Source organism: Prunus mume, linkage group LG4 (genome assembly GCF_029339155.1).
Source record: "Prunus mume cultivar Tortuosa linkage group LG4, ASM2933915v1, whole genome shotgun sequence".
Lineage (NCBI taxonomy): Eukaryota > Viridiplantae > Streptophyta > Magnoliopsida > Rosales > Rosaceae > Prunus > Prunus mume.
In genome coordinates this window covers 19,065,391-19,089,328 of record NC_142701.1, presented here as the reverse complement: position 1 = coordinate 19,089,328, position 23,938 = coordinate 19,065,391, and the positions used below count along the sequence as shown (strand labels likewise).

Sequence of the window (23,938 nt, the reverse complement as noted above, 5' to 3'; positions counted from 1 at the left end):
GAAAACTCCTCCGAACCTTTTTGGGTCAAGTGTTAACGTAATGAAGAAAAGCGCGCAGCTTCCTTCATAAAACAAAAGGAAATGATGAGAGACAAACAAGAGCGACTCTTGAGAATCTGCAAAGTTTAATTCCTCAAATTGTTTGCAGAACGACAGATGATAAAAAACGAAGTACACTGCCTTTACAAATTTCTTTTATGTACTTTTTTGACAAAGCAAAGCAGTTAAACTAAAACGATTTGAGCATTTTAGAAACAGAGGGAGGAGGGTACAATGGTAATCGTACCATGTCAGTGGTGACCAGTGAGTCTCAGTCCCAACCCAACCCACCCTACCCTTATCCCCCCTCCCTCCCTCCTGCTATTCTGCCTCTTCCCAACTTCGAACTTCCGAGTCTCCGACACAGAGGCTTCCGTTCCACTGACCTTTTTTGGTCTTTTCTTTATCCCATTGGAATTTTGAGCTGTTCAATCAATTTTTGCAGCAGTGAAAACAATGCAAGTGTTAGCATGCAATTCTTGTCCTGTGCAATCTAATGCATTGGGGTTGGGCACTCCCAAGAACCGTTTGATAGGCCGAAGACAGCTTTGCTTTGATGGAGTCTCCTCTGCCAGCTCTCACTCTCAATCAAACAGGCCCACTCATTCCTCAGACGGCGCCGTTCCTCCCTTCTCTATTCCCACTCAAAGGTTCCTTTCCCCTCCGTTCAAATTTTCTTCAATTTTAGTTATTTTTCTACATAAGTTCATGTGTAGCCGAGCTTTTATGTTTCCTCATGCAAACGCATTATGGTAAATCTTGTGCTTCGTATTACTGGGTGTTCATATCATTGTAAAAAATTTCATTTTTTTAAATGTTTCCCAGTTTTAGTTATATTTGTCATTTGCACCCATGTGTTTCTCTGTGCATCTTTATGTTGTATCATATGATTTTAGTCTCTGGTTTTTTGCTGTTTGGTTGGAAAATTTATGTTTGTCCTTTTGACCCTTTTAGTAGTGTTCAAGAACTGAGCAAGGATTTCGATCCATTGGTGAGCGAGGCTGCTCCTTTCACAACACGGCGGGCGTTGTTTGCGAGTATATTCATGTATCCACTTTGTGATCCTTCAAGGTATTTGTCAGGTTCGCAAGATTTCAGCTTTGTCTTCAACTTAAATTTGTTATGGATTGTCAAGAATCTCTTATAAGGTGTTTTAGTTTGCAAATAGTTTAAGAATGTAGATTTTGAATTATGTTTTTCAAGATTCTCATCTCCAATGTAGGTGAAGTTGAGTATGTGTTTGTTAATGTGCGACGGACTCTAGTGTAACTCTATGTGGTCCATAGTTATAAACTTATAATCAATGTTCAACAACATGGCACGCCCTTTTGTTTGGTAAATTATGGGTCTACTTGATTTGATACCCTCTGATCGCCAGATTGGTCGATCTACCAACTTCTTTTCATAGTTTTGGGGATGATATTATTGTAGCTTTTGTATTTTTTGCAAATGCCAAATACTCGCTTATGATGATGCAATTTACTATGGATTTACAGCTCAAGCTTTAGGAGATCCCACTGTAACAATTGAAGAAGTAACTCCCCCGGTTTTCACTTCCGGGCCACTCTTCCCCACTGAGGTCCATATTTTGTATCCCTTTATAGGAGGAATTGTTCTTTTATAGGTTTAATGCTCCATTCTTCGGGTGTTTATGGCTGAATTTTGATATGCGTCTTATTGACAGGAAAGAATTGTCCAACTCTTTGAGAAGAACACATACTCTGTTGTTAACATTTTTGATGTGACATTGCGTCCTCAACTTAATATAACTGGTGTGGTCGAGGTGTGTGGCTGTTTTATTCAATTTTGATAACTCTCTCTCTAAGTTTCTGGAAGGAGACTTATCAATTTGGTTCACTTTTCCTTTGAACTTATTTTTGTGCTTATCACATGTGGTATACTTCTAAGTATTATAAAATGTTGTCATGCTTATAAGCGTGCAGTATCGTATAACTGCAAATAATGTTTAATATACGTACAAACAGGTTCCAGAAGGAAATGGTTCAGGAGTAGTCTGGGATGGACAAGGTCACATTGTAACCAATTATCATGGTAGGATCTGATGAAGGAACTTGAAGAATTACATGTGCATATAAAAGAATATTGTTGTAGGTCTCAAACAAGTAAATGAATACATCATCCATGATTCTACCCCTTACTGATGTTACTTATGTTATTAACCAGAACATATTGCGTACTTTACATTCATTGGTAAATTTCACTAAATCTTTTAGCATCTTTGTCATTTCAAGCCTATGAATTGCAAGTTCTTTTGGAATGAAAATTTTGGCTTCATAATCTCAAGGTTTTCTTTTCAAAATGATATATTCTTGTTCTACAATGTGGCTGTACAGAGATATTTTTTGTTTTGACTTATGATAGTGGATCATTTCATGACTATCCAATGGACTTAGATTTGAAGTTAACAATTGTGTTCTTTTATTTCCAGTAATTGGTAATGCCCTCTCAAGAAATCCAGGTATTGGGGAGGTTGTTGCACGAGTTAACATTCTAGCATTGGAAGGGTGAGATTTTCAGAGCATTCATAGATAGACTGCTAAGCTGCGTACTTAATGCAGGAACTCGTATTTCTCATTTGGTTGAATTTTTTCAAAAGGGTACAAAAGAATTTTGAGGGGAAGCTAATTGGTGCCGATCGTGCAAAGGATCTTGCTGTCTTGAAGGCAATGTTTGTTTTTGTACTTTGGATGATAGTTTTGTTCATTGGAACTGTCTTAGTAATTTACCAGCAGCTCGGTACTGATATCTCTAAATTGCTAGGTAGAAGCGTCTGAAGATCTGTTGAAGCCAATCTCTGTGGGGCAGTCTTCTTCTCTAAGAGTTGGGCAGCAGTGTTTAGCAATTGGAAATCCATTTGGTTTTGATCATACCCTCACTGTCGGGGTAATTAGTGGACTGAATCGAGACATTTTCAGTCAAGCTGGAGTCACAATTAGTGGTGGAATTCAAACAGATGCAGCAATCAATCCTGGGAACAGGTTTGATTTTATTCCCTCTTTGACATGAAGGAGCTCACAGCCAGTGCCAACTTCACCCTAGTTTTTGAAAATTTGATCATTACCTCTTCTCCTTACTTGTTCTTACTATGGCAGTGGAGGACCCCTGTTAGATTCCAAAGGAAATTTAATTGGAATTAATACCGCAATATTTACTCAGACAGGTAAGTAATTTCATAGTAAAGTCCATAATATAACTCTGAACACATATTCAAATTTGAAATTTGAGAAAATAAATATGGAAGTTGCAAAGTGATTACCTCAAAATTTAAATGGTTTGGCAGGGACATCGGCCGGTGTAGGGTTTGCCATCCCATCATCAACTGTACTCAAAATCGTGCCTCAGTTGATTCAATTTGGAAAAGTATGTATAGTTGCCCCAAGTATTTTTAAGTTTCCAACTGATTTTTAACTTCTTTTCACATTCAATCTAACACCTTCAGCAACCCCTCCTTAGTTTTATCATATAATGTACTTGGTGGTTCTTTGAACTTTGACTGTTCATACTTTTGTTGGTTGAGCAAAAATTGTGCCTTTTTGAAGATAGATCATCCGAAACACACTACTTAAAGAAGTGTTTGATTATATTAACGAGAAGATGCCTCACATGTTTTTTCTTACTGCTGGTTCATCCATTTTAGGTTGTTCGAGCTGGTTTGAATTTGGAGATTGCTCCAGAGCTAGTTGCAAATCAACTTAATGTTCGATATGGAGCTCTTGTTCTGCAGGTATACTTGTTGATTTTGAGTTGTATATCAATTAATATCTCTGTCCTTCATATTCACATCTGTCCATGGACAGTTTGCTTCTTGATTGTTGCATTGACTTTATAATGCTGCAGGTCCCTGCAAATAGTGTTGCAGCAAAGGCTGGCATACTTCCCACCACAAGAGGCTTTGCTGGTAATATAGTACTCGGGGATATCATTGTTGCGGTTGACGACAAACCTGTGAGCTGCCCCTTACTCTAGCTGTTATCAATTTCCTCTCCATGCATTGTGAAAAAAGAAGGTGCTTTTATTGATGCTATGTTAACTTATATCAGGTTAAAAGCAAAGCAGAGTTCAACAGAGTATTGGATGAATATAACGTGGGGGATAAAGTAACGTTAAAGATCCAAAGGAGCGGCGAAAATTTGGTGCTTCCCATAACATTAGAAGAAAAGAGTTCATGATAGGGCATACTGATATTTTTTACATGTCAATCAGCACAGCATCTTCTTCAGTTTTATTATAGGAATATTGATTTTGCTCGATATTTTGATGTACAATGACTCAATGAGGAATTACTGTATATAATTAAATCATTAGTGGGGAAAACTGTTTTATTTTTTAAAATTTTTATTTTGCCAAAGATAGGAAAGGGAGGGGGAAACTCACACACGGGTACCATGAGGACGTGAACCAAGGACCTCTTTGAAGCACACCAAAGACATGGGCTAATCCCAAAAAAACTTATATGAAACGGTATAACACTATTTTGAGCCTTGGCTATTCACGCCATGTCAAGTGGGAAAGTTATTATGTGTGGCATAACATGATTGGCAGGAATAGCAAAAGAGTGTTATCCTCTTTGCAAGCAAGCATCTCTCCATGTAGGGGCTTTTTCGTTCAACCATACGATGTGCTTGAGTGCTGTAAAGAGCCAAATGTATGAAATTGCTCCTTGAGTCTGAGTTCAAGGATCAGACCCCAAGAGTGTTTTGAAAGAGTAGTTGAGCCTTAGGAAATACTTTGGTCTTCTTCACCAATGAAACCAACAGTCGCTTACAGATAAATTCTTAACTTGACATGAGAAGCTTGTGGCATGGGAGCTGAGCATTCACTAGTTTAGCATAAGAGAGAGAAGACTTGGGTTTCTTATGAGGAACAGAGGCTTGAAGTAATGATTTCGTGAGGATTTGCTAAGGAGAGAGAGAGAGAGAGAGAGAGAGAGAGAGAGAGAGAGAGAGAGAATGATGGTGGATGAACAGTGTTTTGGGTAATTTTTCAGTAGCTTGACGAAAGCTTCGTCAAGCTCTGGAATGGCTTACCAGAGGAGAAAATGGGAAGTAATGGAAGAACAAAGCTTAAAATCAAAGGGTTCCAGAAATGAGATATATTGCTTGCTCTCTTTGGATGTGGGCTCTGAGAGAGAGAAAAGAGGAAGATGGAAGAACAAAGCATAAAATTGAAGGGTTCCAGAGGGGATGCTTGCCTTCGATGAATTTTCATGGTTGCTGGGAGGCTTGCAGCAACTAGGGTGAGTTGTGTTTGTTGGGTAGAAAGTGTCTCCTTTTATAGGCACTGAAAACCTTAATTTTATCAAGCCACCCTCTTCCCTTTTCCTTCACTTTCTTCCATTGCATCATATTTGATGAAACTTCCCTAGCCTGACCATGTAGGCATGAAGTTTTTTGGAGTTCCAAGGTCCTCAGGCAGCTGGACTTCTCCATGAGGGTGAGGAGCCACCTACTTTTGCTTCTTGTTTTCTCACCAAAACTTGAAGAGGAAAGAACGGGTAAGGGTGCTTGGTCAAAAAGATGATCAGCACATAAGTTTGCTTGGTTTTGGTGGTTTGGCTGCAATCTAGTATTAACAGAGATGCACGACGTTGGATATTTTATAAGGTGCGGGCTGGGCTGTTTTGTTTCAGCGCTTATGAGTTCCCTTTGATTTTGTTAGACTACTGGAAGCTTTGGCTAATGTGGGATTTTCTCACGTGTTATAAGCTATTAGGTTTTCTTAAGGTGATGGCTACTAGGTTTTCTCTCATGCTTACCCATATGTTTGGGCTCAAAGAATGAACTTGAGTTTTGGTGCTCCCAAGTAGTCCAAAACTTCCACTCCTTGGACTCGTAACCATCCATATCATAACCCGCTCAGCAAACCCCAGTCATTTGCGTGGCTTGGGCCCACTTAAGCTTGTAACGTGGCGTGTTGCTTATTTGCTTGTCGTGACATGTGTGCAAGCGCTTATGACGAACTTTCACGTGCCCAAATCGGGTTTCTTCTCGGTAAGGTATCGCATTGGACCGAGAATATATTTGGGCATAGCCTTGAATTTTTTGAGTCACTTCCCACCATGGCTTTTTGAAGCCAATCAAGTAATATTCCCCATTACCAATAGGGCTTGTGATAACTTTTCCACTTAGTATAGCGTGATTAGCCGATGATAGCAAAACAATGATATTACCGTTTGGGCCCTTACTATTTCATATTAGTTTTTCTAAATGGTGGGCGCTTACCCAACAGAATAATTGGGCTTTTATAACAGCCCAAATATTCTATGTCTAAAAGCCCAAGAAATGGTATTGCTAACCCTGAGACCAGCTGAGTATGAATAGGTGTGAAAACAGGATTTTCATGTAAGATCAAAATAAATAAATAAAACCAATAATAACAAAAATAATATGTTGATGGCTTGATAAAATATAAATATTGTTTATTTTTATTGATTAATTATACACGTCACTGCAGCAGCTTGTGGTCTATCAAGTCATTCCCGAACGCAATTTTAATTTAGTTTGATGTGAGACAAAATTGTTTAATTTAGTTGATGTGAGAAAATCCCATGTATCAAATTTAGTATTAAGACCAGGTTTGTCTTTGTGTTGTCTTTTTCCATTTTGCTTCCAAGTTTCTAACACCATGTCAGATTCTTTAGACATCCCAATCAAATTGACATCATCAATTTCCAATAATCTGGCAATTGCATACAAATTCTCCTCATTTTTTTCAATGCAAATTACTTTGGGTTTGGTTTTACCATACCATTAAAAAGTAAAAAAAAATTACTGGTTCATAATCCTGATTGCGACTGCTGCTGCAGGGAGCTCTCTCTCAAATTAATAATAAGGTTTGAACAGTAACTTAGCAGGGAAGCAACGAGACAGGATTCTTAGGTTATTTTAAGTCACAGATATTGAAAGAATGTTGCTTTCAAACAGATTTATCTTTAATTAATTATTCTAAAAACATATTATATATGTGATTAAGAACGTTGATAATGATGCATAAATCTGTAATAAGATGATAAAATTCCCTATAACTCTAGTTAAGCTAAATAATTGCAATTTGTTTACTCATTTATTCGTGTGTAGTTGCTATTATTGACTCCTATCTTAGAAAACAAGAACCTTAATTATTCTTTGCACAGTAAAATTAATTGAATAATTCTTAATTACAGCTTGTTTAAGCTTGGTTAAGATAAGAACGAGTTGAAAATTTATCCCACAAGAAGCACAATTTCATTACAACTTAATTAGCTACTTTCTAGTCTTTGTTCAAATTTGAAAATGGTGTGCATGGGTTGAAGCATTAAAATGATAGGCTTGGAATTTGAGTTTAAGCCAAAATTTGCAAATGTGAATTAGGCTAGTTGGTCAAGTTCGTTCCTATTTAATTTACATTACAGTAGTTTAGAATATCGTTTTCTCAAAATCAGAAAAACAAAAACACAAACAAAACAAAAAAGGAAAAAGGAAAAACCAATATTATAATTTGCATTAAAATACAGAAACCATGCAATATTAGTCAATAACATTGATGGTGGATTTGTCTCGTACTCGTAGGGAACATAGTTGTGTTTAGATGGTTGAAGTTTGCAGAGAAAGAGGTTAGAAAACTTGGGTTGGAAGAGTTTGATCCAACTTTCAACTTAGGTTGCACGCATGGGTTCCAAAATCCAAGGTCAAGGAACAGACAACAAGGGAGGGTTGCAAACGAGGATCTAGTATCTGGGGAAATTCACTAAAATTTGAGTCTCCATTTGGCCATTTAATTTGACCAAAAAGGGTTCTTTCTTCACCTATTAAATAAATTAATTGATGCTTCATGGCTTGCCATTTATGTAGCAGACATGGTTAGCAAACTTCAGCAACCGACAATTAGTTTATTAAATCCAAACACAGTGAACTTAGTTATCTTAATTAAACTTGTTTAGAGACAAGATTAATGCTAGTGGCTCTCTCTTGTTGACATGAGCAGCTATCTCTTTGTAGCATCTCAGTGGACTAGCATGAGTTTTTGAGGAAACCCAAGTCTCAATTCTTTGGAAGAAATGCAGCATCTCAAAACTGGTGTCTGGAAGTACCAAAAAGATTTTTCTTTTCTTTTTGGGCTGTGGGAATTAGGAATTTTGGATTCCAATGTTCGTGAAATCAAGGGGTTTGACCTGTGCCTTCCTAGTTCTTATTAACTAATGGCAAGCCTTGACAAAATTAAGGCAGATCTTTTCATTGTTTCAATATGAATGGATATCAAACCAAACAGAAAAGGTTGAAATATTAAACATGGTTTATATCTTTTAAAGTTGAACACACAAATTTAAAAAAAAAACAAAAAAAAAAGAAAGAAATCTACACACACAAAAAAAACACTTGTAGCAGTTAAGCATCTCTGTATCTTTTAAGGGAGAAACACTTATGTGGAACGGGGATATCGTGTTATCCTCGGCCAATCACTGTATGCTCACTTGGTATACCGTGATTGGCCGAGATAGCAAAATAGTGATATCCCCGTTTGAGACAAGTTTTTCTGCTTTTGAAGACATGATTTTTCAACCTTTTGTTTTTGTTTGTTCATAATTTGTTACATGTCTGCAACTCTAAGGGTCAGATGACATCACTAGTCAAATTATGAACTCAAGTAGTTGAACTGCCCTTTGTTACAGTTTGGTGAACAGTCTGAATTTACCCTAAATAGAGCTGTCCAAAAAACAATTTTAGCTCAAACAGCGCACTGTTTGCCTAACCTTGTCATCACTGCAGCAAATGCAGCTACCATATTCTTGTAATTTCTGGATGCACTGGTAATTTAGCAAAATATATTAGTTTCTTCATTTTACCAATTTACCATCATCCCTTCTTGCCTTCTTATTGTTGGGTTATATCAGTGAGTGACCAAGTGTGTAATTAAAGATTAGTCCGGTGGTTTATTTTGCATGGTGGCTTATTCTACAGGTTGAAGCCAAGTAGACCAATATAAAAGAGGTTGGTATGCTTCAGCTACCCCAATTAGTATACTTAATCACTGGTTTTGGAATATCTTAAGATTAAAATATCAACTGACATGTCACGTTTTCATATGAGGGAATGGAAGGTCTTAGAATAATGGAACAGAAATGGCATTTTTGGATCAAGGGATGCCAGAAATATTTCTATTTCCCTCACAAATCAGAAGGGTCTCAGAGGAATTTCCATTTTTTTTGTGTGCATAGATATCTCTTAGATTGACTCTTAATTTTGAGCCTTTTGTATTGAAAGTTGGTTCATCCTACATGGTTAGCAAAAAAACAATTCAAGCAAAGATTATTTAAGAGGTTAATATAATATTATGACAAGGAACCTGTGTTTTGTCAGTTTGCATTTGGTCGTTTGAAGATAAATAGGGTGGTTTCTATTAGCTGAACATGAGGATGCATGTGTGAAAGCAACTTGGTATTTAAAAACTCCAAAAACTTGCTGAATTTGTAGACTCTTTGAGATCCTTAATTTGGACTTAAATAACCCCCTCATGCAGTTCAAGAAGCACAACAACTTATAATTCAATAAAATCCCATTCACTTCTTGGTAGCTGTTGTTTAAAAGACTTTGAGGCTCTCAGCTTCTGCTTACCAAGTCATACTGATTTTCGTGCAAACGTACTCTCCTCCATAGTCACCCTGAAAGGGCGGCCGAAGCTTCGGAACCAGACCCCTTCTCAGGTGGCACATGAGATGATAGCTTTGGATGCAGTGAACTAAATATTACTGTGAGCTCATTCTAAAGAACCAGACCAGCTTCAAAGCTTAAGAGATTATTTCTCAAGGGTCTGGTTTCTTTTCCAAAATACTTCTAAGCATCCCAAACTGTCTTTTGCACCTTTAGAGAAGGAAGAGAAATATGGATGAGAAGAATGACATGGACAAGATTGATGATGTGATGTTGCCTGGCTTTCGTTTTCATCCCACTGATGAGGAGCTTGTTGGGTTTTACCTCAGGAGAAAAATTCAGCAGAGGCTTCTCCCCATTGAGTTGATTAGGCAAGTTGACATTTACAAATATGATCCCTGGGATCTTCCAAGTAAGATAGCTTGTCTCTTATTCATGCTTTCTTCAGAAATGGCTCTAATCCTTTTATTCTTAACCTGTTTTCATGTTGGGGTTTTGGTTGCAACATGAAATTTTCTGTCTGATTTTTAACTCTAGCCACCCAGCAACATGAATTTTTTCTCTTTTTCATGTATATGATGATTTCATATTTCTTTTTCATGTTTTAGTTCTTGTTACTGAACTTGCAAGTTGTATTTGATATGTGCAAGCAGAGCTGGCAAGTACTGGGGAGAAAGAATGGTACTTCTACTGCCCAAGAGACAGGAAATACAGGAACAGTGCTAGGCCTAATCGAGTCACAGGAGCTGGGTTTTGGAAAGCAACTGGAACAGACAGGCCTATTTATTCTTCTGAAGGCTCCAAGTGCATAGGTTTGAAGAAGTCCCTTGTGTTCTACAGAGGCAGAGCCGCTAAGGGGATCAAAACTGACTGGATGATGCATGAATTTCGGTTACCTTCTCTCTCAGAGTCAGCAGCACCACCAAAAAAGCTCTTGGATAAAAGCCTTCCTGCAAATGTAAGTCTTGGTTATTTTTTCCCTTTCTCTTTGTTTTAAAGCTGTGTTATGGGTTTTATTCAACACATCGTTTTGTACAGGATGCATGGGCAATTTGTAGGATTTTCAAGAAGACAAACTCCATGGCACAGAGAGCTCTTTCTCACTCTTGGGGGTCTCCATTCCCGGAACCTACAGCAGCATCTGGTTTACTCAATCAAGGTGCACACTGCACTCAGTTCAGCTCAGAGAACATGTCGTGCACAACTGACATAGGATCATCCATCCAGTTTTGGAGCAACAATGACTTGCAACAAGCTTCTAATGCCAGCTACTCTGCCTTTGACACTCTCCCTTATAAACCCATCAATCCCACAGGATCCAAACCCTCCATATTTGATGCAGATCAATTTCCCAACGGCTTCATGTTCTCTCCAGGGGAAATGTCAGGACCTATCAGCCCTGCCTTAATTGGTGATTTGAGTAACGCAACTGGAAGCATAGACTTTGATGGTTCACAACAGCAACAGTTCAGCGGCTTTTCGATCAATTTGTCACAGAATCAGATGCAGGGAAACATGGAAACAGGAGAAAATGAAGGGGGCTTCAGGAAGAACTTAAGTAGTAGCACAAGCCATGCTAATAATAATAATAATAATGGCCAGTGGGGAAGCATCAGACCAATTGCATTTCCCTTCAGTTTGGCTTCAGATGATGATGCTTGGAAGCCTACTCTGCCATCAGATTCACCACCTTGTCCAAGTGACATGTCCACTAGCTATTCTACAAACAAATGCTACACTTGATTGAATTCATTTTATCTTTTTCTAGCTAGTATCAAAATCATACTCTGTTTAGTGTGTCACTGTACAGTTTCCTACATTCCAATTTATACAAGTTAGGCAAAATATATTTTGTTTCTATTGTGTAGTAATAGTACTTGGGGAAATGAGTTACACTACAAGCTATAACTAGCACCAACCAAGTGACATAATTACCATGAAGATTTTGGGGTGTTAGTTGGATTGGCACAGGTCTTTGATATGCTTCCAAGTGATCCTGCGTTCAAACCCCGTCATACCATGTGTGGGCTTCTGACTTTGCCGCAAAAAAAATGATAATTAACAGATTGATGATAAAGCTAAAAAATATATAATTGGTAATTAACAGAGTATATTGGGCTCCACCCAGACATATTTGGCCCAAATGAATGCCACTAGTGGGCTCAATTTTGAAAATTTGAGTCTGTAAATCTCAAACGGACCTGAAGTAAGAAATCAGTCTCAGAAGTCAAAAGTCAAAACCCAACGGAGCTTCTGGGTTTTTGCTCGGGTAAACCCTCACCACCACTTTCCCCTCAATTTGCGTTCTCGCTCGCTCTCAAATTCAGTCATTTTTTATTGTCTCAGGTGAGCTCTCTATAATCCGCTCAATTCACACTCGCTTATTTCCTTGAAATTGTTCCCAAATTTCTGGGCTTTTCATTCGTATTCAAGCTGTACTTGTCGGTTCTTATTGATTTATCATATCTATGAGCTTTTGATTTTATCCGAGTGTTAAAAATGGCTAGAGGCCCTGCAAGCTCTCTCTTTCGACTTTATGCTTCGAAGAAAAGCATATCTAGGTTTAGGGTTCTGGTGTGGAATCAATATCTCAGTTCCGCAGGTTCATATGACCGCTCTATATCTCCAAGTTTTCCTTTTTGTCCCGCTTTCGATGGTCCAAACCGTCCGTTTTCGACGAGCTTAAGGGACCTAATTCGTCTTAGATTGCCGCCCCAAAGCCCAAAAGTTATGGGCAGCGAAACCCTTGATGCAAAACCTTTTTCAACTGCTGTGGGAGATGGGGACGAAGATGTGAATGATAATAGTGCTTATAGTTCAACAATGGTCGAGTCTGAATGCGATTTTGATGCGGATGCTGGGAAAAATGTTGAGTTTGAGCTTGAGGATAGTGCTCGCAATTTGTCGAATTGTGAAGACAGGGACGATGATGATGAGGGTCTTATTTGTGATTCAATGATGGTTGAGTTGGAAAATGGTGATGACAATGTGAGTTCAGTGAAACCTTTGAGCTTTGTGCATGTTGCATCCCGCGAGCCTGCTGAATTGTATCGTGAGCTTCGCAATGCCGAGAAGGGTGCGAAGCAGAGACGGTCTGATTGGGACAGTCTTCAAGAAATATTCCGGTACTTTGGGAATTCGGGCTGGGCATCCGATCAGTCTCTTGCGATATACATAGGCAGGTCATTTTTTCCTACTGCTGTGCACAATTTTCGGAACTTTTTCTTCAAGAAGTGTTCGGCTGATGTTGCCAGGTATGTGGTGTCCCTTGGTCCATCTGATGATGCAGTTGAGTTTTTGTTTCCAGTGTTTGTTGAATATTGTTTGGAAGAGTTTCCTGATGAGATCAAGCGTTTTCGGGGTATGATTGAATCAGCAGATCTCACTAAGCCCCATACATGGTTTCCATTTGCTCGGGCTATGAAGCGTAAGATAGTTTATCACTGTGGTCCAACCAATAGTGGCAAAACTTACAATGCTTTGCAAAGTTTCATGGAAGCAAAGAAGGGTATTTACTGCAGTCCTCTGAGATTATTGGCTATGGAAGTCTTTGACAAAGTAAATGGAAATGGGGTTTATTGTAGTCTTCACACGGGACAAGAAAAGAAGTTTGTCCCATTCTCAAACCATGTTGCTTGTACAGTGGAAATGGTGTCAACAGATGAACTGTACGATGTTGCTGTTATCGATGAAATTCAGATGATGGCAGACCCATATAGAGGGTTTGCATGGACACGAGCATTGCTTGGGCTGAAGGCTGATGAGATACATTTGTGTGGAGATCCAAGTGTTCTGGATATCGTTCGAAAAATCTGTTCAGGGACCGGTGATGAGTTGTACGTGCACCATTATGAGAGGTTTAAGCCGTTGGTGGTTGAAGCCAAAACGCTCTTGGGAGATCTTAAAAATGTTCGGTCTGGAGACTGTGTGGTTGCTTTTTCAAGGAGAGAGGTATTTGAGGTTAAAATTGCAATTGAAAAACACACCAATCACCGTTGTTGTGTTATTTATGGTGCCTTGCCACCAGAAACTCGAAGACAGCAAGCAAATTTGTTTAATGATCAAAATAATGAATATGATGTGCTTGTTGCTACTGATGCAGTGGGAATGGGTTTAAATCTTAATATCAGGAGGGTTGTATTCTATGGCCTGGCCAAGTACAATGGTGACAAAACTGTAGCAGTTCCTGCATCTCAAGTGAAGCAGATTGCTGGAAGAGCTGGTCGGAGAGGAAGTATATATCCAGATGGACTCACTACCACACTGAACTTAGATGATCTGGCTTACTTGATTGAATGTCTAAAGCAACCTTTTGATGAAGTTAAGAAAGTGGGCCTTTTTCCTTTCTTTGAGCAGGTCGAGCTATTTGCAGGCAAAATGCCAAATGTTACATTCTGCCAGCTTCTTGAGAAATTCAGTGAAAATTGTCGTTTGGATGGGTCATACTTCTTGTGTCGACATGATCATATAAAGAAGGTTGCAAGTATGTTACAGAAGGTCCCGGAATTATCTCTAGAGGATCGTTTTAACTTCTGTTTTGCCCCGGTTAATATCAGAGACCCAAAAGCGATGTACCATCTTCTAAGGTTTGCTTCGTCATATAGTCAGAATCTCCCAGTTAATATTGCTATGGGCATACCAAAGGGGTCTGCTCGTAACAATAAGGAGCTCTTGGATCTCGAGACCAAGCATCAAGTGTTGTCTATGTATATGTGGTTATCCCACCACTTCAAGGAGGAAACTTTTCCATATTGGAAGAAGGCTGAGGCAATGGCAACAGATATTGCTGAACTGTTGGGTATGTCTCTAGCCAATGCTAATTGGAAACCAGAATCAAGGGCAGCAGAGAGCCAAAAGTTTCAACAAAAGCGAGATAGTTATGACAGGCCAAGATCGCTCATCAAAGTATATGAAAAGTAAGTTCCTCATAATAAAGTTTCTTCACGACTTCTTACTGAACTGATGTAGTGTTTATTGTCAAATAAGTACTCTTGTATCTGCTCTAGTTTAGTCTGTTCTTTATTTTTCTTTTATTTTGTAAGAATTCACTTGTTTCGATTATTTGATTCTAACTATTTGCCTAAATATTATTGATTTCGAGGACATCAATTTTATAGATTAGGTTCTTTCAATATTCATAGCAGCTGATAACACATTCTAATGTTTGTGTGAAAAAAGCTACTCTTAGTTATATATTATAGAACCAATAAATAAACGGATAGATGGATAGACAGATATATCTAACAGAAGAAGAAATTTGAGATTAGGTGTGTTATTTCAAATTATTTGTGTTCTGGATTGCATCCTTTATATGTTTCTCTAGCTCCTATTAAGTGCCGTATCGTTATCGGTGGTAACGATTTTTTTTTTTTCTGACTTGCAGGAAAAGGCAAGACCGGTCTGTACAACATGAGCTCTCAGAGAAAGTAGCTGCTTAGGTTCGGAGAATTGATGATTGAACGAATGCTTAGGCTGACGTGAGATGGAATTAACTGTAGACTCTGTACTTTTCCATCGTCTGGGAGTGTCATGTGAACAGAATTTGCAAAAATTTACAGTATGCGTTGCAAAGAAACAACAGACTTGCTACTTTCACGAGCTTCTGATTCATTTGGTTGTGTAGAGTACTGACTATACCCTATTTTCGAGTATGGTGGTGGTGGTTCACTTTTAGAACAGAGGTTTTGGCTCAAATTATGTACTCAATTGGACAGTAGGAAAATATGTATTCAAATAGAAAGTTGCGGGCTCTTTGAGGATCAAGTATGAAACCTCCTGGTGTATGATGCAAGTTAACTATTATTCAGAAATAAAGACGAAAAAAATTGTTAAATCATTTCACAGTAATTCACTCCTATCTCGCCCTCGATGTAATTGCGGACTTGAAAGAAAAAGAAAAAAGTTGGGATGGCGAGTAAATTAACATGCCTCTTTTGGCGACAGAAGTATAGCTATATAGACAGACGGAGAGAAAAAAAGGTGGTTTGTGGGAGGACTTGATATTTCCGTTCTATTTTCAGATTTCTATCCTCCAAATATTAACAAAAAGAGACATCAGCAAAAGAGCACTTGGAGTTCAAAAGTAGTTTTATAGTCTATAGGATTCTAATCGGAATTCAAAAGTAGTTTTAGTATGGAGGGAGGGAGGGAGACCCCGTGGCCCAACCCGCCTCTTCTTTTCTTTTTTACCTTTTCTGGGGTGCATATATACAGTTTGCCCACACCCACATATACTATGCATCTTTAACCATCATCTATTGTTCCCCTCTGCATGAAAACCTTGACTGCATTGACTTCATCTGTTACCACTTAAGGGAGATGTCTTCTTCATCAATGGACTACAAAGGGAGGGAGAAAAACAATATTAGGAAAACAAAAATGAAACAATATATATATATATATATATATACACTTATTTAGAGATATAGAAATTAAGCAAGTGGATAGAATCAGCTGGATCTTACGTTGGTAAATAAGCTGCAGGATCAACAATAGGTGGGAAGTCATCATGGCGCGGAAGTGTGATGATTTTGTGGACTTGCAAATCACACACCACACATTTGTGTTCAAAATCACCAGCAGCCAGTATGGCCTGAACTTTACAGGAGCTGCACCACAGCATGTGTTGGCATGGAAAATTGGCCCATAACATCCGCTTCTGGTTGCATCCAAAACACTTTCCCTCCAAAATGCATTCCTTATAATCCTGCGTGCTCGGTGCATCATAATACTATGGTGTTATATGATTATATCTATCATCATTGTGAAACTATATATTATGATATATCACCATAACGATATAATAATATGCACAGTATATATGAACACTTTAACGCTAAAATCATTTGATATATAGTGTCAACTGGCTACTTCTCACCTTGTAAAAATCAAAGTCACGAAGGAAGTAACTAAATGATTTGTTCCTTTTTCTGGCAAGGGTCTCCAAAACCAGATGCCGTTGTGGATCTCTCCGATTATTAGTGCTTCCTTTAAGTTCTCCTATGCATTGTCCTCTTTCACTGCTCACATCAAGTTCTTTTTTACCGTGGAACAGAGGATCTGGCTTCAAGAATTGCAGGACCCTTGGGTGGATGCAATGTGATGCATCCATTGCTGAATTCACTTCAGGATGATGCCCATGGGAGGGTTTCTCTTCCCCATAGATACTGGTTTCCTTTAATGCCAAGTTTCCAGCACCATCATCAATTGGAAGGTCCCGAAGACACTTTGAATCACCACCATCATCAACTGAAAGGTCCTGAAGACACTCTGAATCACCAACATCATCAGTTGAAATGTCCTGAAGACACTTTGAATCACCACCATCATCAGTCGAAATGTCCTGAAGACACTTTGAATCACCACCATCATCAGTCGAAATGTCCTGAAGACACTTTGAATTACCACCATCATCGCTCGCTGTAGAAACAGAGGAATTGCAAGACATTCTGAGTGTATGACATTGACAGAGTTGGTGATGATGCCTGAATTTTGGTTGGAGGATCATGTGATTGAGAAATCCATTTTTATCTACAGGGTCAACCTTAACGGTACATAAGTTGGAGAAAGATTTGATGAAGTCACTCAGCTTGGAGAATCCAAGAGGTGCATGATCCAGTTCTAAGCCAAATTTTGCCCTGAAATCACCTTTCAGAGAAGATAGAGCATATTTTCCAGTCCTTGGATGCTTTGACAGATCTTGTAAGAACCCAGGAAACCACTTCTTAAAAACCTTTAGCCAAATAGGCATGCTTTTATCTTCTGGGCTTGAGATTTTACGTGCTCGAGGTTTTATGGGACTTGTCTTTGATTGGCCATGGAGTAACTTAAAAAGCCAAGAACCTTGTTCAGGTTTGTTTGCTTCCATAATCATCTCATTGGACGACATCTGTGGTGGAAGTTGAGGTTGGCAATTCTTCTCTTGTCCTTGCTGTCGAGGTGACAATTTCTCCGACTCAGCTGCCAATCTTGTTACCACACTTTTTATTTCGACTGGTTTGCCTAGCATGGAGACATAGTGTGCTTGAACAGCTGCGGAAACAGATTTCTCCTCTTTAAATGTGACAAATCCAAAGCCTCGAGATTGTATCTTGTTTTCTATTTGAGAGAAAATGACTATGGCATCATCCACTGGCCCAAATTGTTCTTCAAAGAACTTACCCAAGGAATCTGCTTCACAAAGTAACATAAGAAAGTTTATCCAGAGAAATAATGTTAAATATATCTGAAAATTAAATCGCTGATCAATGCTTGAGTATTCATAATCAATACAACTTAAAGGCTTTTTGTATCAAAGCTTTCAGAGGTGGATAATACTAACCAGATCCCACTGAAGGAGGAAGTCCTCCTACAAAGATGCGCTTGAGTTCTTTAGCATCGTGAGAATGATTGCGGACTGCTTCCTGCTTCACTTTCTGATGCTCCTCCATACCATGTGCATAAAAGCACTTAGCTCCTCTGACACATCCACGAGGAGAGACGAAGTATTTGCAAATCTCTACCTTGGTGCTGGAGTGAATTTTTCTATCATGCACAGGAAGTAAAGAAACTTGAGAACATATGAATAGATTAAGGACATAGGTAGACATGCACAAGCACTTGCGTGCTCACACCCCTACACCCACTCACAAGCACATATCACACAAACTTGATCTACCTTTCAGAAGTGGTGTCTTCAGCTGTCATGGTTAGAAGTGCTTCGCAGGTGCTTGAAAAAGCCTCATCACCTTGTGAACAAGCAATACATTTATGTTGACTGGGGAAAGCATTTTTGCCTGCAAATAAAAAATTAGGAATGTGAAATCAAATGAACAGAATCATATTGATTGGTGCAGTTGCTTCGCTATTTCCTTATATACACATTTCGAAATTCAACTTACTGAGGTTAACACTGGTTGGGTTCAGCAATATGAAACGCATATCTTGCGAGGTTGTCAGGTCAATAGGCCTTTGTCTACTGGTAATGTTAACAGTTTCGCAGATATGTAGAAATAAATGTTAGCATTCAAAGCTAGAAATCTGAGGCCACCTTCCAAGAGACAACTACAGAAAAAAGATACTAACATTGAACTGGATGAGTAGGGTTCAATTGTTTCTTACCGCAGATTGAGAATTTCACTACTTGCTCCCCAGCTCAAAAGAAGCTCAGCACACTCCATACTATCATTCCTAACAGCAAAGAACAGCGGGGTTTCTTTAATTTCTGTCTTATACTGGGTACCATCTGGGGCTTCCAATAGAAGGACCTGCCAATTGGTTCGATAGTAATGACTTCCACGAAAACTCAAAGCTAATCTATATTTTGTTGCCAGGAGGAAGTTGATCTTTAAGAAAATTGGAGAGCTATGCTGAAGAGAAAACATACAATACCTGAAGTGCCTCTGAATTACCATTACCAGCAGCAATATGTAAGGCAGTTAATCCTAATTTATTCCTTTGGCTTACTCGTGCACCATGCTTAATGAGAAGCCACAAAATTCTGGAACGAGAACACAACAAAAATCTGTTAAGGTAATTAAATCTGTGCATCTATGTGTGTGAGAGAGTGAGAGAGATAGAGAGAGACTTTATCTGCTGTGGACATAACGATCTCGACAATTTAAGGGTCCAATGAAGAGCAGAATTTCCTTCTGCATCAGCATCATTTACATCTATATTTGTCTTCAGAAGCAGCTGCATGACGGCTTCATCTCCTACCTGTCCAAAGTTTAACAAGTTTCTGATCATACATCACAACAAAACTCCAATACTACACAGATATGAAGCATACAATAAAATGGTACTTGCTCACCCCATAGTTGAAAAACAGGGACTTCAATTAGCAATTTTTTTTAAAATGCAATCTTGAGTTTTGACATATTTTCTTCGGGATTTTATTATAAGTTACAAGTTACAACTATGGAGTAATCACTCTGCATGCGAAAAAACTAATTAGGTGGAACATGTTGAACTATTTGTACAGCCTAGATATATATCAGGCAGTATTCTCTATATTACATCTTCTGTTTGTGACACGTGCGTCCGTCGTGTTTTCCTTGGGAGAATCAATTCATTAAACAAGGAAACAAGGAAACAGAAACACCGAGGCCCACAACACAAGGCCAGAAAAAGAAGCCTGAGGGAAAGCAGACCCAGTTCCAAACCCAACATAGACCATAAAACAAGGTCAAGGCCCAGACCCCAACCACTTGACAACCAGAACACAGAAAACATCATCTGGATGAGAACGGAGCGAGTACTCAAAACAATCCCTACACTTCTTTCAATTGGGACCTTAAAAAGAATGTTTAGTGGGGTCATCAATTCAGTAATCCATTACAAATCCCAAAATGGATGCGTTCTTTTCATGATCGTCAAATCGAGGCTCAACTTCCCATTCTCCTTCCTTTCTTTTATTTAAAAGAAAAACAGAGAGAGTGTGCTCTGTTTTTACTCTGTTTTTCTTTTTATATTAAAAAACTAAAAGAACGAAGAGATCGCTGGGCTTACCTGGGCCGCTCGGATGAGTGGTGACGTCACCTTCTTGTCCGTACAACCACTTTCAGCAACAGCTCCGAAGAGCTGAAGCAACTCTATCTCGAGAAGCAAAAGCCTCCTTTTCTCGGAGTTTTCGTTCTCGGTGGCCGTCGAGGTGCGTTTCGCCGCCGTGAACGGCGTCGTTGGACGGACCAGGGACAAAGCTTCCCGTACAACACATTCGTATAAGGTCACCTTCTCTTTAGATGCCGAATCGTTATCACGCAACTCCAATACCGTTTCGCTAATCTTCTCTGCGGCTACAATAAGCAGAGCCGCTAAAGCAACTATACGCCCTTCAACGGCGTTTGCATAGGCCACCTGACCGATTTCCTTGGTTTTTTCACTGAGAAGTCTCACGGTGGTCAAATCCTGAGATGGAAAGAAAATTAAATATATCAAATTGAAATTTTGGTAATTTTTATCCAATGGATTTTAAAAGAGTTAACTGCTAGCTGAAGAAAAATAAAAGCAAGGAGCTTTTCAAGCCGTCACCTTTTTCATCAGTTTCTTTTATTTTTCAATAGCTTTCTAAGAAACCAAACAGGCTTCGCAAATAACTTGTTAATTCAAGAAGAAAAAAAACCTTTTCGCCGAGAACGACGACCAAATCCTCAAGGGTGTATTCATCTGGAGTCCAAATCACATCCATCCTGAAATCACAGGGCGATGAAAATGAATTAAAATTAATGCAAAGAAAAGAAAATTAACAAAAAAAGATGAGCTTCAATTAATAAAAATGTGAAATAGTCAAAAGCGAACTGAAAAGGCAAAAGCAAATTTTCTATACGAGGCAATTTGTACAGTGGTGTTTATGGGGAAGGGGTCACCTTTTACCTTTTAAGGTATAAAAAACTAAAACGACGTGTTTTTTGAACGTTTTAATTGGCTGTTACCTTGCGCTAGACAGAGACAGGTCCAGAGCTAGCTGTGCTCGTCCGTCTCTGGTCCTCAGGCCCGTACGAGCGTGTTTCTTGAGCAAGACCTCGACGCACTTGGCCGCGTGAGCCAGAGCCGCTGTGTGAAGCGCCGATTTTCCCGAGTCATCGAACTCGTTCACCAACGGCGCCGTTCCAAGCTCTCCGCCGAGCAATGCGGAGGCGCAGTCCGGCGAGTCGAAGTTACAGCAGAGGTGGAGAAGCTTCGAGACTGTGCTTCGGTCTAGGGGCTCTGTGGAGGCCTCGGCGAGTCGTTTCGTGTGAGTTACGAGTTGAGCCTTGTTGTCTCGTAAAACCGATTTGATCAAGAGCGATTCAGCTTCAACGAAGTCGAAGTGTTCACTCGTCTCGTTTCGGAGATCGTCGTCCGCATGCGAAGCGAGCTTTTCATCGCTATTGTAAGAGAAATAGGTGCATTTGGGAAGCGAGTTGATCAAGAGCTCCGTGGCTCCGAATCTTTGTATTTCCTGCGATTAATTAGGATTTTCAGTACTTTTTCAAATGAAAATGCTGGTTAATTGAAAGATAATCAAGATCAAGAGCACATATCACACCAGATCCATTGAAATCCCTAGTTTGAGCTCGGATCAAGCTCGGAACTTCTCGCACAATGCAGCACACATTATCAGAGTCACTGAAACCGCGAGCTTTAAGCTGCTAAAGAAACCCTAATTTTACGGTTTTAGTGAAGGGTTCTTCGTCTCCATGAAATCGATTCAGTGTCTGGTCTTTTCTTTCTGAGAAGCAACGGATAGACAAAATGGGAGGGAAGCGTAGGGGCCAGTCTTTACTTATAGAGGCGGACTTCAGACGGTTAATTAAACTTGATTTATTATCAAAAAAACAAATAATAATTGATTTCTTTTTTTATTTTTTGTTTGGGAGCCAAGCCAAGGCAAAGGCCGAAAAAGACAAAAGCCCCTATATCAAGGGCCTTGACAAAAAAAATCAAGAGGGTCCTCAAACAAAAATAGATAAACACCTTGGTTGGTGCATCAACCTCAGTGGGGCCCAGCTCGAGGCCCTGGGCTAACTTTAGTTAAATGACCAGCAGCGGAGTTTCCTCGCAGTTTACCAAATTCATATTTAGGCCCTGACAAAAAAAAATTCATATTTAGGATGAAAGCTACATTTATTTGGACAATTTTGACTTGTGTATGCCTTCGAATTTAACTTACTTAAGTAGTTGTTACTTCTTGAGGGTATTTTTCGCCTCCATAATATGGTGTATCGAGGTCCTGAATCCTGATGATGATATATGTTCGTACCGAAATTATGTGTTCAAATTTTCCATTAAAACATCGCTTATATATAAATAAATAAATATATCTTTAACTTTTGTTCTAAACGTTAGATTATTGTTTTCTTCTATCCTGTAATTTGGTATAGTTTTATATTAAAACAATAATCATGCATTAGTAAACTCTTCTCTCTTTTTTTCTTCTTCTTTTTTTGGTCTTTTTTGCCATGTGCTTGTGAGCAGCTTTTCTACCCCTTTCAAGTTTCAACAATATCAGGATGCCAAATACATGAGTTTTGTGATCGTACTATAATCACTCATCTCATATGATATGCTAATTGCAAAGTATCCATTAGTGTAATGGTTTTGAGCAAATGTTATCTCGGGCAAGATTTTGAGTTCGAATCTTACTATTCGTGTTATGTGTGTGAGTTTAATATATTATTACTCATCTCAATAGAATATGTAAAAAATAATAATACATAAATAAATCGGCTAATATGCAAGGAGCCCATTATCGGTTTTTATTTGCACACTAAAGTTTTGGAAAATATTGCTTGGATCGGTGTGTCACTTTCATAGTCTGAAATATCGATAATATCGATGAAATATCGAGGATATTGACGAAATATCGATATTTCGGTTTTTTCAAATTACGGATATTTCGGAACATATCCATGTACATATCATATAAATATAGACAATAATATCGGAAAATATCAATGTCGATAATTTCGCTCACACTTCAACAATATTTTGTCAAAATATCGGTGTAATATCGCTAAAATATTGAAAATATCGATGTAAAGGAAAAAGAAAAAAACAAAGGAAAAAAAAAACACAAGGGGGATTTAAACCCCTCCCATTTTACTCCTCCAACACCTTAACCACCATATATCACTTATTTTTTAGTGATAATATGCTAAAATATTTATATTTCGATGGGTGACATGTTAACAATTACATGTAATCTATTTTGGGGATTTATCATTTGATGAATACTTTCATTAAAATACACTTACTCTATCCATAGAGATGATGAAGATAGTGAAAAATTTAAACATCATAGGAACTCTATGTGATACTAAGTCAGTCATGTATCTTACCATGCAATGTATAAAGTGTAAAATATTGTAGTAAATCATTATATATAAATGATTATGGTGTGTTTAATTTTTTTTCATTAATTACTACATATTTTATATACTCACAGTATTTGCTAGCTCACTGTGTAATCAACTTAAATTAGTTAAATCCATCATGTAATGTATTTCCTTCTAATTTTTTTTGTTATAAACTAATAGATAATTGACTAAATAAACATTCTCCAAAGTTTCAATAAAAATTTCTAGTTTTTCTTACAATTTCCGTGGTTTTTATTCAATTTTTATCTATATCGATAATATCCCGATATTTCCATTGAAATTTCTATGTTTTTGGACTATAGATATTTCCGATATCATCGATATTTTAGATGTCACACACTAATATTAAATAACTCAAAAAATAGCAAAAAAGGGAAAGTGGGTCAATGAAAATAGGAATGTAAAAGTTGAAAA

At 38.4% G+C, this 23,938-nt stretch overlaps 4 protein-coding genes across 6 annotated transcripts; 3 read left to right on the top strand and 1 right to left on the bottom strand.

The window, feature by feature from the left end:
- Positions 1 to 348: 348 nt before the first annotated feature.
- On the top strand, positions 349 to 4,392 carry DEG8 (Trypsin family protein with PDZ domain-containing protein). 2 transcript variants are annotated; one of them, XM_089050056.1, is made up of 13 exons: positions 349 to 689; positions 997 to 1,121; positions 1,536 to 1,618; positions 1,724 to 1,822; positions 2,025 to 2,091; positions 2,489 to 2,564; positions 2,657 to 2,723; positions 2,821 to 3,038; positions 3,153 to 3,220; positions 3,341 to 3,420; positions 3,698 to 3,784; positions 3,898 to 4,005; positions 4,101 to 4,392. In XM_089050056.1, the coding sequence occupies exons 1-13, from the start codon at positions 496 to 498 to the stop codon at positions 4,227 to 4,229; spliced, it is 1,401 nt and encodes a 466-aa protein (XP_088906182.1). In that variant the 5' UTR covers positions 349 to 495; the 3' UTR covers positions 4,230 to 4,392. The 2 variants fall into 2 exon arrangements, with proteins under 2 accessions (XP_088906182.1, XP_016649169.2); XM_016793683.2 differs by having other exon boundaries at positions 994 to 1,121.
- Positions 4,393 to 9,675: 5,283 nt separating this feature from the next.
- Positions 9,676 to 11,429, top strand: LOC103329997 (protein FEZ). The gene is made up of 3 exons (XM_089050669.1): positions 9,676 to 10,098; positions 10,337 to 10,644; positions 10,725 to 11,429. Exons 1-3 carry the CDS (start codon positions 9,918 to 9,920, stop codon positions 11,427 to 11,429), a joined length of 1,194 nt encoding a protein of 397 aa, XP_088906795.1. The 5' UTR covers positions 9,676 to 9,917.
- A 450-nt stretch (positions 11,430 to 11,879) lies between these two features.
- Positions 11,880 to 15,533, top strand: LOC103329996 (ATP-dependent RNA helicase). Its single transcript, XM_008232536.2, has 2 exons — positions 11,880 to 14,602; positions 15,070 to 15,533. The coding sequence occupies exons 1-2, from the start codon at positions 12,186 to 12,188 to the stop codon at positions 15,122 to 15,124; spliced, it is 2,472 nt and encodes an 823-aa protein (XP_008230758.2). The 5' UTR covers positions 11,880 to 12,185; the 3' UTR covers positions 15,125 to 15,533.
- A 222-nt stretch (positions 15,534 to 15,755) lies between these two features.
- On the bottom strand, positions 15,756 to 21,891 carry LOC103330216 (uncharacterized). Of its 2 annotated transcripts, none has more exons than XM_089050552.1 (13): positions 21,694 to 21,891; positions 21,098 to 21,606; positions 20,788 to 20,854; positions 20,175 to 20,573; positions 19,252 to 19,382; positions 19,056 to 19,164; positions 18,786 to 18,931; positions 18,566 to 18,642; positions 18,343 to 18,460; positions 18,007 to 18,209; positions 16,564 to 17,858; positions 16,151 to 16,392; positions 15,756 to 16,024 (listed from the first exon to the last, which is right to left on the bottom strand). In XM_089050552.1, exons 1-13 carry the CDS (start codon positions 21,700 to 21,702, stop codon positions 15,982 to 15,984), a joined length of 3,348 nt encoding a protein of 1,115 aa, XP_088906678.1. In that variant the 5' UTR covers positions 21,703 to 21,891; the 3' UTR covers positions 15,756 to 15,981. The 2 variants fall into 2 exon arrangements, with proteins under 2 accessions (XP_088906678.1, XP_008230982.2); XM_008232760.2 differs by having other exon boundaries at positions 16,564 to 17,855; positions 21,694 to 21,890.
- Positions 21,892 to 23,938: the final 2,047 nt, after the last annotated feature.